The sequence below is a fragment of the Archocentrus centrarchus genome, chromosome 9, assembly GCF_007364275.1.
Source record: "Archocentrus centrarchus isolate MPI-CPG fArcCen1 chromosome 9, fArcCen1, whole genome shotgun sequence".
Taxonomy (NCBI): Eukaryota; Metazoa; Chordata; class Actinopteri; order Cichliformes; family Cichlidae; genus Archocentrus; species Archocentrus centrarchus.
In genome coordinates, this window is record NC_044354.1 from 22283324 (window position 1) to 22297371 (window position 14048).

At 41.2% G+C, this 14048-nt stretch overlaps 1 protein-coding gene across 1 annotated transcript in view; it reads right to left on the minus strand.

Annotated features, from left to right (window-relative positions):
- LOC115785349 (transmembrane protein 132D) overlaps positions 1-11396 on the minus strand; it is a 27979-nt gene extending 16583 nt beyond the window's left edge. The window contains exons 1-2 of the mRNA XM_030736885.1: positions 10684-11396; positions 4853-5729 (exon numbers count right to left, since the gene is read on the minus strand). Of these exons, the coding sequence (XP_030592745.1) occupies positions 4853-5729; positions 10684-10756 (950 nt within the window). The 5' untranslated portion in view covers positions 10757-11396. The remainder of the gene's footprint in view (positions 1-4852; positions 5730-10683) is intronic.
- Positions 11397-14048: the final 2652 nt, after the last annotated feature.

The window sequence follows — 14048 nt, forward strand, 5'->3', positions numbered from 1 at the left end:
GTCTCAAGTGGCCGCTGATTTTAGCATAGACGTTTCTGCTGTGGAGCCGCATTTCTCTGTAATCACTTGCTGTCTTAATGGCAGAGATGTGAGATAGAAATATCGCCCTTGTTCCTTTTCAGAAGGAATAAATCTGGCTCCCCTTGTGAGCAATTGGAACACCATTAAAGCATAACATTAAAGCAACAGACAAAGAGCTTACAGGTTAAAGGTCATAATTAGAAAGGACTGAACAGTATCATTTTCAACAGTTTAATCTTACGCCATCATGACCCCGAAGCAGCTGATTTCCATTCCAGCTGCTCAGTGCAGAAGCTCATTTATCTGATTAATACAGGTTCATACATAGAGCGCAGGGCTAAAGGGTGAAATCATCTGTTGCACAAGGCTGAATGCCACAGTTTTAGAGGCAGGTTGATGGCAGTAATATTCATCCCATTCAGCACGCTGAGTATTCAGAATTCAGCTGAACCCCCCTAATATTACCATGTTTCCCAGTTTTACTACAGAGGTTGCTACGGCAAAGCATGAGTGAGTAATCGAAGTGAACTTACAGACTGGAAGCTAATTAAATCATCTCTAGCTCTGAACACTTCTCATTAAGTAAAGAAAAAAGGGTGAGACTCTGTCGCTGGTGTATGGCTTCTCTGTTGCCATAGTTTCTCTTCGCTCAGCTGGCAGATGAGAACAGCAAGGGGTAAAGCGTTTGGTACTATCGGCGAGAAGGTTCCCAGGAGCCAGCAGAGCAAAGAAAAGAGTGTCCAGTCATCCTGGTCTCCTGGTTTCATGTAAGGCCTGCAAGCTCCTGATCAGGATGAAGGTAAGGGGATACAGAGGAAGAGAGCGGCTGCATCCTCTTACTTACAATCATGCCTATGCAGTCAAGCTTACACGCCGTATGATAATTATTGTTGTCTCTACATCTCTTTGCAGATCAACAGCCACAACCACTTACCATATGTGATCTGTGTAAAAATGACAGTGCGTCCACCAAAAACATTATTTCATCAATATCAACATTTAGCTTAAAGACACAAGAGTGGTATAACTAGAACAATAGCTTTGTTCTAGTTTTTTTTTTTTTTTTTTTTTAAAGTGTGCTTCTCTGGGTTTTGGGGGATTTTTTATCTTTAATTTCAGCACTCCTGACTTGTGCCGTTAGATTGTGAAGTTTGCTTTCAGCAGGGCAAAAACTTTAATCCACCATCAATGAGGTAAGCAGGATTGCATGTTCGGTGTATTAACGAGAGCACCTTGGAGGGCTGTTAATCTAGTAATGGCCTCTGAATAACGTGCCCGCCGATGAAACACCTCTGTGTATTGAGCTGAGTGGAGCAGGGTTTAACTAATAAAAAGTGACAGTAACAAGAAGACTTATCTAAAGCTCCCTTATTTTCTGTCTCTCGGCTCCCTTGCATTAAAAAAAAAAATCCCCCCCCCCCGGTGACTTGAAGAGGCGTATTTCTTCTGAGCAGTTGTGAACATGAACCAGTGTCCATAGCTTCGGTTAGCAGGGTCTGAGGAGGCAACGGGCAGGGAGAGGCACTGAGGCAGAGAAGATGGATGGCTGTGGAGACCGAAGCTGACACTGTGTGAGAAAAGCAGCTCTCAGGTGCTGCACCTGCCATCCATCTCACTTCTGACTAGGCAAGCCATGAGTGGCACTGTTGTTTCACCTTTTGCATACTCCTCATCCATTTAAGGGCGCATGCACACACTTAAAAATACTAACATGCAAGTCTGCTCCCGCAAGAGAACTGTCCCGCAATTGTACACATCCACACTTTCAAATACACTCAAAGCAAGCCTCGATTGCCCTTGGCTTTCATTAGCCAATTCCTTTCCCTTATTTATTTTTGCAATGCAGTGTTCTCTAGACTTATATTGATTGATCACAGAAACATGGCCAACAGAGAAATAATCAAAACAGTCCACAAGTAACACAAAAGAACAGAGGCTGAGTTTGATCAAAGACATAGAAGATATCCTCCAGCTCGCCCAGATGCATTCCATCATCAAGGCTGCTATCAAGATGCTACATAGGGTTTGTAATTACTTCCCTGATATAATTTGTGTTCCCATCTTTAGCTTTGTGAGTGCATCACTGCGAGGCCACAGTGCCACAGTGAACCCCAGTGCAATCAGAAACAGATGCAATCGTTAATTATGCAGGCAAATGTCCACCGTTTAGCCAGTCTGATGGCCAGCCATCGGCAACGTGCTTATCGTACTTATGGAGCAGTTTAGGGAGTTGGGGAGATGTTCATGCCAACACTCCTGCCAGATGGCAGGCACCACAGCACTAAAATGGATGTAAAAGCCCTATTTGTCACAGAGTTGAATGATTAGACTCGTGGTTGAAAAGCTCACTGACGCAGTGTCCTGTTGATACAGAAACTCAGTGTTAATTTATTGCCTCAATGCTACTTTTAAATAAAGCCATTAGAAGGGGGGGGGGGGGGGGGTATTGAGACTGATCACTGAATTTTAATAGATGTTCAGAAGAAAACAGAAAAATAGATGCTCATACTTCATTCCACTCGGCTGGGTAAAAGGATAATCTAATTGCCCTTCCTGTGGGTAGCGTGATGACAGCAGTACAACACTTTATCTATGACCTTTATAAAAGCCTCACTCAGAATGACAGGTTCACGCCGCTGCGACGGACAGGTGTGGCTTGTCTATTCTCAATCAACCTCAAATTTTTATTTCCCTCGACTGGGGCTATAGCCATCAAAAACAGGTTTATCATGCTGATGAGAGAGTATTAAGTAAAGCTTAATGGAACATTCAGACAGTGATAAAGCACACAGACAGCTGTTGAGGATTGGCTGCACTTCTTAATGTGCTGATAAGCTGGGGGAGGGTAGCACTGTGTAACTGAGTATGTAAAGAAACAGGGAATATGTTAACTTAATGGTATGAAAAAAATGGAACGGTCACCAAGACACACTGAACAGACTTAAATTTCCTTCCTAACGACGTTGCCGGTCTAACAGGAGCGAACAGAAGAGGAGAAGAAAAAGAAAAGGACACCGAGGAGAGGAAAGGGAGAAGAAGTGAGGCAGCATTAATGCTTTCTGCTTTTTGTTCATGTTTATATGCGTGCATGACTGAGTAAATGAATTAAAGCAGGAATGATTAAAAGCGACACAAAGAAGAGGGGAAGCCAGAATTTCTTTTTCGGTTGCATTGCTTAAGTAAAGAAGGGAAACCAGATAATGAAATTAAGTACATGGTCTAGGCTTTAAAAAAAAAAAAAAAGCGAAACAGTCTCACAGTTCTCTGGAACACCTGTGGAAAGCCAACAACAGCTGAAATATTATATAAAGTTTAAACCACCTTCAGCCTCATGTTTGCGTGTTTCCTTTTGCAACAGAGCCGAGTACCTGAGAAAAGTGTTGCTTCCTGACGAGGAGGACAGGTGCATCTGTACACAGCTGTCTGCTTAAATAATACTTTCCTTTTCCTGCTTTCACAATTGAATTAAAAAAGGAATTAATAATCCATGGCTGTCTCCTCACCCACTTACCTTCAGTGAAGCATGCATGAGCAAGGCACAGCGGAAGTAACTTAGAAAGTGTCTGAGGTATTGATTCTGCTCTATGAGTACAGACTGTAACTACTGTCCAGGAACCAGCAATTTTGTTGATGTGCTGCCTTTAAGGCCAGTTCTTAAGTCGGGACACCTTCCTGGACCTCACTCAGCGGCAGATTTATGACATGCTCAAACAAACCAAATTAATAAGTGAGTCTCGTATAGAAAATGCATTTCATGCCTTCTGACAGACAATGATTCACTCACTTGGAATAAAGCAGATAGCGTCTTGAATAACAATTTGTAAAATCTGTCTCTAATCAGGTCAGCGTAAATCTCTGCTTGTCTGCTCTGACAGCTAACCTCGACAAATGTAGCTTTGCCGCAGCGTGCTTCTGTTTGATCTTCCTCTGGATAATGATAACAAAAGGCTGCTGATGACCTTGAAAGCCATCAATGAAACGGTAAGCGCGAGTTGGAAGCATTTCATTTAAATCCAGTTTTGAGGTGCCAATCTCACCATGTTGCATCATTTCACCTGGAAGAGCTGGAAAAGGGAAGTAGCAAACTGACGTCTTGAGAGAAATCCATGAGATTAGACTAAGGGTAATTAGTCAGCTGGTTGAGGCGCTGGTTCTTGGGAAATATGAACGTGCATTTCTTGAAACATATCTGTGTAAACTTAGCCTTCGTTACCATGTCAGAGATCTCCAGATGAATTACAGTCGCTTTAAGACGGTTCTACAAGTGCTCTCATCTCTGTTCAAAAACATTCTGCATTGCAAACTGAGAATAGAACCGTAAATTGAGCTATGCTACTAAACTCCGAGATCTGCATACACTCCGTGGCACTGTGCACTGATCCCAAGCATACCCTTTAAATAAAGGAAATAATGAGGTACATGACACGCATGGTGTTATTTGCTCTGTGTCAACCTTGATGGCTCCCGCTGTTAAAACTGCTCTTAATGTCTTCAGGCTTTGCCGCTCTAATAATCCATCCTATTTCCAGGAAAGATGGTTAACAACTATGATATTTTCAGAGAAATGCCCTAATCCATACTAAATCTCATTTCATTCAATATTCCCTTATATTTGATGGCAAAGGATTTGTGCAAGAATTAGGGAAGATGACTATTACTATTAGTGAACAGTTCCCCATTCTGAGTTTTGCTGACCAGATGATTTCAACTTTATTGAAATAACAGGGCCCTGTAAATTGGGACACTATTTTGCTTATAATAGTGGAAGCGTGTAGTGGAAGCATGACATTGCTGACCACCGCAAATTCCAAGGTGGCAGAAAATATGTTACCTGAGAGTGAAGTTAGTCAGCTGAGAAGAGCTGGCCATGAGTATGTAGAAAGTAGCGATGTCGGTCATCTTCAGAGGTTTCGAGGATGTCCGAATAACGATGGCATTGCCGAGCTTGAGACGTGAAAGTGTCGCCATCCCTTTTGGTACCTGCAGAAGTTGCACGCTGCCAATCCTCTGCATGGGAGTGACAGGAATATACTCTGCCTGCTGCTGTGAACCACCCCACCGACTTCCATCCACAGAATTACACTTCCCTTTGACTTTTGGCTGGGCCTGGTAGTACAGCTCCACAGGGTTCCCAGCAGATGGATCCTGCCTCTCTCTACTGGTGCCCTCTGACCCTGGAGCAAACCAGCCAGGTGCAGGAACCAACTCAGCCATGCAGGTCCCCCTCTCACCTCCTATGGCACAGGAACCCCTCACCTCCTGGGTTTGCCAGAATGCGTACACTGTCACACATGGTAGCTCATCCACAGCTCCTTGCCCTCTGTTCCAATCCCTCCCCGCAACATAGAAGAGTACCCTCACTTTGGGCTTGGAGGAGAAAACCCGAGGCGTCAGCACAAAGGCCTGGATTTTCCAGTTAAAGGTAAAGACCTCTGGGGCATTAAAGAGCTGCACAGACTGGACCATATCTAGAGGCACAGGCTTCTCTGTGGACATGGTGCGATAGCTGGCGTTGACAGCTGGCTGGCGACTGGCTCTTAAAATAACAAAGGGCTGGGTGTGACTCTGCATGCTGGAGTTCCTCATGAAGTCCTGCCCAGCCTCTTTTAGGAAGAGGAAGTCAGCATCCTTCACTTCGTAGCTGACCGGCAAGAAGACAGGGAAAGGCACTGGGCTCTTGTTGTCAGTCAATTCTTTACTGCTCAAATCTGAAAGAGGAAAATAGAAAATAACACTACTGCTGCAGTACGAATAGCTGAAAACATCATTTCCAAACAACTCTGCAAAAACAGAACTGAAGAGTTTCACTTTTTGGTTGCTATTTGGATACCAGCAGTGTTCCCAAAACACACGAATATCAAAGTCAGACAAGGCCAACTGATCAACTGAGTGGGACTTTAAAACATTAGACTAAAAGGCCTCTGACCTTAATCTTAAAAGTCTTATAGCAGAAGTGGAGCAGATGTTGGCTTTGTTATCAAATTATTGGAATTGTAAAAGGTTCCGAACTGCGTTTGTCTTATAAAAATAAATAAATAAGACATTCCTAGAATCATGTCCATTTTCTTACGTGTACAGAGGAAATATGACATAAAATATAAAGTCAGGATGAGAGAAAGTAAAAGACGCTGCTTTCCCAAAACATCACATCACCCTGTTATTAGCTGAACTGTAACTGTGCACTGCCCATTTGCTGAGTACACTCTTTGTTCTGTATCTAAATTTTGTCCACCTTGTTCTCAGTACAGTAGTAATCATTTCACAGACAGCTCATATCCAACATAGGCATTACTTTCCCAAATCTAAACACTCTTCACAAATGTTGTGTGCCGTGTGGTCATGTTAAAACGTGTTTCTGTTCTCCCTCTATGGCACGAGAAGGTACAATCTAATACATCTGGCACAAAGTGGAAATAAGCCATCAAACACTGGGATTAAAATGGCTTTTCAGATTGTCAGCAGGCAGGGGGAATGAGCAGTGGCATCATTATATCAAATAAAAGAAAGTAGATTTGACGAAAATATTAAGAGGCCAAAAAAGTGGACCAGAATACGGCTGAAAAATGTTACTGGTTAAGGTATACGTTTATACTCCAGCTGTTTTGTGTCAGACTGTGTTTGTACAATGATAACAAGGATTACGGGATGACTGTAAATACCAATCACAAGGATGAGGAATGACCTTTTTATAATCACTGTGTAAAATCAGTTCAACGGCATAAATATCCTCTGATCTGATTTTGTGACGAGTGTTTACCTCGTTGGAAATCAGCAGCGGTCACCCAAGCATCGTGTGTCCTCATTAAGTGTCTGTTTTGATAGAATTATGAAGATTATAGCCGCTGACCTGGGTGTCCACTTTTGATCCGATGGCTAATTGCCCTGCTTAGTGCATTATGGACCAAAAACAAACTCATGTTTGCTATAACAAAATGGATGAAGCTGCAGCAACAAACAAAAACAAAACAAACAAAAACTCAGCATGTCTGAAAAATGAGATCAGAGCTCGAACTATTGACTTGTGTCGTGTATATTTATGAGAGAATGAATGCCACATTAAATGCTGTCTTTCACTGAATTATTAATTGTTATTTATCAAATGAGGAATGCTTTGGAGCTTTTCTGTGTCAAATCTGGTCCGCATGTCCCTCGGGGCTGCTGGCTCTTGATGGGTCCGTCTATCACGACCGCTTCTGCTTTTCATCCTCACCCATCCAGACTGTCAAGCTGGTCTGACACTTCACACAACAATGACTGTACTGTACATGTCACTATCATGTCAACCCGGCAGCCCTCAGAGGAAGACAACAGCATCTTTTTTTTTCCCCCTTTCCACACACAGACAATAGTGTCAGTCATGTTTGCTGAGTGGGTGACACGCTGCATGAGGCAGAAACTGGAGCTAGGATCTAGGCTATCCTGGCTTAGCCATCCAGTGGGCACTGACAGATGTGCTATTTAATGCCAGAGCTGGCAGCACCTCCAGTTGGAGTGAATGTAAAGTGGCCCGCTACGCTCCAGGAGGAAGCATTCATCGTCGCTGTATCAACAAAGTATGTCACAGTCATCTCTTTACATTTGAGTTTAATGTACACTTCTTGTTATTTCACTTTTTTTTTCTTTTTTTTTTTACTCGGTGAAAGGAAAGAGTTTCAATGGAGCCCATGGAGGCAGGCTCCAGAGGCTGTTTGTTTATGATTGACTGGAAGGTTCATCCTTCTGCTTTATCAAGTAGCCAATGTAAGCAAAACTTGTCTCATGATGAGAGTCCACCCCTGAATGGATGAACATGAGAGCAAATCTGGCACACCAGCTGTCCCAGCCTCTCAAATCACTCATTTTGAAAACACTGAGCTTCCCTTCCTCCTTGGCTGAATCAGAGAGCACAAGTGTTACCATGCAGATGTTCGCACCACCTCTCCAAAACTGTTGTAAAAACTGGAGTGGGAACGTATTCTACCATTGCAGTGTACAGTATGTAGGTTAAGTGTTTTCTCTGTGAGTGTGTGTGTGTGTGTGTGTGTGTGTGTGTGTGTGGGGGGGGGGGGGGGGGGCACTTTTTTATGCCAGCATTTTTGTTGATAATCAAATCTTTGCTCATCCCTCTCTGTGTCCAAAAGAAAATGCTCCCTGCATGAAATTAGATTTACAAGCACTACCACTGAATGTTAGCAGAAAATTAACTTCAGGTAGGATTTCTTCCCAAAATGACAACAAGACTCAACAAAACAGAGCTTTTAATGTGTATCACACCACTTTTTTTTTTCTTAAGTTCAACCATTTGCTCAAAGTAGCCCATTAACAGCTTTACTGTCATGCATCAAAATGGATGCGTTCAGTTCTTATAATACTTTAACCTGACAAGTTGATTTGCTCTGTTGTGCATGTAAGGAACAACACAGATTACTTAATAACAGCTTCGAGACTTCATTCATTGGAGGCATGTTGATTTCAAACTAATGTTTCCCATCACCAGTTTTAATAAAAACACTGTTGTATCTAATGAGCTGCATTTTGCCCCGCAGTTTGTCTCGCGGCTTCATATTAAAGTCTTTTCATTTGCACGTCAGCTAACTGCTTTGCAGTGTGCTTTTCTTTTAGCATTATTTCTCCAGTTGTAATCAATCTTTGTATTATTCTAATAAAATGCAAAAAGCCCTAGCATCCATTGTGAATTCTAATGTGCACTAATGGCTTGTACCATATGTGCAAAACAGCTTGCAGAAGTGAGTCGATTCCCAGTAGCATCGCGGAAGACAAACGAATGTCTGCCCTGGAATTAGTAATTGAGAGAATGAAAGATGTGTTCATTTGTGTCTCAAAAGTTTCTCTTTCACGTTGCTGTGACAGGTTTCTTTTTTAATCAAACATTGGTTGCATATGTGGAAATATGCTGTTTATAAATACTTTAGAAGAGGAAAGTGTTGGCAGCGGCTCAGATGCTAACAACACTAATTATGCACCTGCATTTTCTTAATCTAATGTTAGCACTGTGTGTGTTTATCCTTTGACTGGCTAACCTCGCCAATGCATCTAACTTTAATAGAACATTATAGGTTCTCATTAGGATCTGACAGGGACACTTAGGAGTCCACTTGGGAGATAAACAGCAGCATGCAACAGAGGGAAGAAAAGCTGTTAGTACACCCATGAATTTTTTAAAAAGTTGTGGAAAGTTAAAGTACCTTTCAGCAATGCAGTTAATTAACAAAGAGCAAATAGAAAGCGGGGGCAAAAGTTTGGTCCGGAAAGAGGTGGAAAACGTGCAGAAGCAAAGCAATGTGGTGTCTGCTGTAGCCACCCAGTTTGAATACTATGGTGCTGATGACATGCAAATTCACAAAGATCTGAGTTTGCTCACATCCATTCTTAACTCTTTAGGGAGCTATAGTATTTAGTGAGTTTAAACAAAAATGGATTTCAAAATAAAACAGTCTATATGAAACCTTTCACTGGTGGTTTATGTTTTACAATAAAGACCATCTTGCTTATTTATTGTGCCATATATATATATATATATATATATATATATATATATATATATATATATATATATATATATATATATATATATATATATATATATCATTACAAAAACAGGCATGCTTACATTGCACTTTCAAGTATAAAAGTTAGGTTACCACACTTATTCTATTCAAAGCATCATCTTAGATGCATTATTAAGGACTTAATAATGTACAAAGATGCTATGATCATGCAGTACTGATCATATGGCGTGTAATGCTCTGACTTACTAGAGTAAAGAGGGGAGCAGATAAGGAAGGAGAGAGAGGGAGGGAGATCTAGGGAGGCTTAAGCTTATGCAGTGATTGGTAGGGATTGCAATGTCCAATGAGACTCTTAAAGCTGCTTTAAAAATCTATTTTATCACAATTTTTCAATTTTTATCATTTTATCCCCACAAATCAGCCAGCCTTTATTCCCTGGAAATGGTCATCTAAGGCAGTTATTGGCTTTACACAAATGCCTTTGGAATGTGCTTTTTTTCTTCTTCTTCTTCTGACAAGTTGGAAATTTAGATTGCCTGTTTCTTGTTTGCCTTACTGTGTGTGAAAATTGGGTTCCCCTGGTTTTCCAGCAGAAACCCATAAGAGAAAGTATTACTTCCACTATGACAAGAAAAGCACTGAGCTTTAAAGCATTGCTCACGTTGTAATATAAACCCATCAAGTCCTTTACCCCTCACTGATTTAATCCTAAATGTTTAATAGGGAATTTTACTCACTGCTGTGACACCCTTTCCTGCAAGTAAGACACATATGCTCGTGTTATGCTCACTGTATCGCTGCATCACTGTGGAATAAGATGTAAGTTACAAATGAGGACATTTATGTATTATTTATACTTTTAGAAGATGCTTTCCTTTAGAAAAAGGTTTTACTGTTGGAATGATATTGCTGAGAAAAGGCCCCAATCAGTAATATGAGCACAGGATGGAGAGTACAGTCTAATAGCTCATTTGTTTTCAGCTGTTGTCATGGAACACAGCGTAGCCAGTGAAGGCTTAAACAGTGAAAGCCCAAGAGGCTTTACGTTAATTCATTGCACTTTGACATGCGCTAATCTTGTCCTCATTCCTCGCGTGTTTTATTTTTTTATAAACTTAAAAACAGACAAACCAATCAGTGCCATTTCACTTACCTTGTGTGATGACTGCTGTAATTGTTGCAAAGACTATCTGTAAGATCCTCCAGCTCTGCCAGTACATGCTCATTTTGGCACCCGGCGCTGCACGCTATTCCAGGCAAGTTCCCTGTGTCGTCCCTGTGCGGTTGTTTTTTGTTTCAGTAGAGTATGTAGCGGATCTTTTCATCCATTCCTGCAGTTCGGACGCTTTCCATAATCACACCTGTGGGAATATATGTGGTAGTGTAGTCCGTGCTGCAGGTAAGATGGACAGCGCATCGAGATCTGTTCAAGTCCCGGCTGTGCGTAAAAGTTATGCGTAACGATCCCGGAGATGTCTCTCTTGGGGTCTTAGCGTCCGATCGCAAGACGTGGGAGTTTTGAGCCGAAACCGTGTGACCGAGAAAGCTACGTTTGGGTCATTAATACCCTTCCAAACGAATTATCTCAACAAGTCGCTCAGACTGACTCGGTCTCCCAGTCTGCCGCCGCGGCTGGGACTCTGCTGTGTTAAACGGATGAAAGCAGATCACTGACTGTCTTGTGCGCAATCCTCAGGGCACTAAACTCATCATCGGTCACTGTTCATTCGCTCAGGAAGCCACGTTCAGTGCGCAGCGGGCAGGATTAACCCTGCCTTGGGTTCGATTGTAATGTTATAAATGATCGTAGATGATGGATTTCGAATTTGTGATCACTTAATCTGCTTCAGTGTATGGTGACCCACAGTCAACATGCAGCAAAGCTTCCATTATGGATCTCATCAGTGAAAGTAAACAAACACATGGGATATATGGCAATTATTTCCTGCAAAGTCATTTCCGTTGGAAACAAAACAAAACTCTCTGAGCTGATTTTTTTTCCTCTCTCTTTTTTTTTTTGGCTTGAATGTATGATTACTCTGCTACGACAGATGTGATTCGCGACCAAAGCGTTCAGCTATTATTAAAATCTGTATTATTTTAACCACACATTGGGTTATTAGCCATTATAAAATGTGAGCGCTGATGTGGGAACGTAACCTTGGCCTTAATCGTGACAATTCTTTCTCTAAAACAATTCTCCACGGCGCGTTTTCGCTGAGTTTTCTACCTTCTGTTAAATCTTTATTGAAATCAGCAACGCTGATTCTTCTTTACTCCCTAAATCAAGGATGATTTTTGTTTTTACACAGTCGCGACCTTGTCAAGACATCGCCTGGTTGAGTGCAACTTATAATCAGTTTAAACTGCCAGGATATAGCAGGCTTATTAGGGCCTGACGGCATCACACGTATGTCATTACTATTATTCCTTCAAATTGTAGAGTAGAAAGTTCTCCTTTGATTTTTAGTGTGAAACTTGAAAACTTTCACTGCTTTTTTTTTTTTCTTTTTAAATACCGTCCATCAAAAACACATTAAAAATTCCAATGGTCATTAAACTCGTCAGGTGGATTTTTAGTGCCCTCTTATGGCAAAGATGAGTTTCTCTGTCAGTAATCAATGGTGAGGGAGTAGCTATAACTTGCAGCCCAGTTGCATCAGAAATTAGTAGTTTTTCCACTTATTTTTATATTTTTATTTCATTTATTCATCAGATGACCTGATGAACAGAAGATTGGAATTTATATATCCAGTGTCTTTAAATGCAAATAAGCAACATTAACACTTTTTTTTTTTTTTTGCATGAATGGAGATGACAATATGAAGAAATGTAACCGCTTTTCCATCTTCCAGAAGCAAAACCAAAAATATGCATTAATACCTCAGCGGTAGAACTCGGAGCACACTCTGTCTTATTTTAGGAAAAAGTTACTTGTTTGTGTCTTGTAGTTAGAGCCTACAGACTTGTTTTGGTAAGTGTAATAGGGCTTTATTGACTAATAAAGAGGATTAACCAACATATCAACACACAACGTGTGACCAAAGCTCACAGTATCTGGAGACAGGAAGAAGTTGCCACGAGCTACCGCTGTGAGCATATTTGAGCTCCTCCCTAGCACTGCAGCACTGTGATAAGCAGCAACAGCAGCAGCAGCATCTGTATGTTGGGGTTGCTCCAGTATGTTGTAGTGCTGCCAGAGGATAATTTAGATCCCTTTCCATTTACCTGCTCCTCACACACATAAAAACACCAGCTACACTATGTATTGTATTGGCTGTGAAATAGTATCCCCCCCAAGGGTGGTGCACGTCCATACTCACAAATGCAGGACTGAAACCTGTACGAAAAATTAATAATTGTCATAAATGCATGCAAATGTTTCATCACATTGAGCCTAATAGCTGCAAGTAAACCCTTCGCTGCTATGTAAATGAGATAGTTTGAGTCGAAGTACTGGCAGCTAAATGGTTGAGTAACTCCCCAGCCAAATTTTAATTAAAATAGCAGAAGCTTGCTGCTATAAGGAAGCATCCTTCTTTGCCACCTGATGTTGTGCGTAAGGCTTGACACACGTGTCACACATTCACCCATCATTTGACATGACATCAAGCTGCGAAGAAGGAAAAATTGTGACCTCGTGGACCTCCCCAAGAGAATCTAGGAAGCCTCCAACAGCACTTTAAGATGCAGAAAAAAAATAAAAATAAAAAAACATCTGGTGAAACCTGTCAAGAATATGATATGAACACTTACAGGACAGAGAAACATCCCATGCCTCCGGATATGCAAGTTAGGAGATTGACATAGATGGATGTCGAGGAAGAAATGTGCTCGAGTGGGGAGAGTGGCCATAAGCTTGTGATAGATGTGAGTGCCACAAGGAAGGGAATGTGTTTTCAATGTACATCATCCTTCTGTTTGACAGATAGAGGTAATGTCTGCTGAGGTGCATTTAGCCACACATAACGCTCTAATGTTCCTATTCTCATTTTCACTGCGAATACAGAGTGTGCACTAAAATTTACATATCATTACAATATAATATAATGAAACATTAAAGGTTGAACATGCACAGTCACGTGGAACTTTTCTGTATCTGTGGACTGATCTGCTTTCTCCTGTATTTGTCTTTCACCAGACCTTCCTGCTGGACTGTATAACTATAGAAGAATTCTTTTTTTCATTAATATCATACTTTGTGATTCTTTTTGATAATAATATATTTGTGGAAGTTGATAATCTTCAATAAATATTCATGAGAGACTGACTTTATAACAATTTATCAGCTTTGTTGGTGTTATGGTTAAAGGGGTTGTTGCACATTTTGGGGAAATACATATACTCACCGGCCACTTCATTAACTTCAACTATTCAACTATTTGTTAAAGAAACTACCTAATCAGCCAATCACATGACAGCAACTCTGCATTTAAGCATGTAGGTATGGTCCAGGCTACCAAATGAAGTTCAAACTGAGCATCAGAATGAGGAAGAAAGTTAATTTAAGTGACTTTG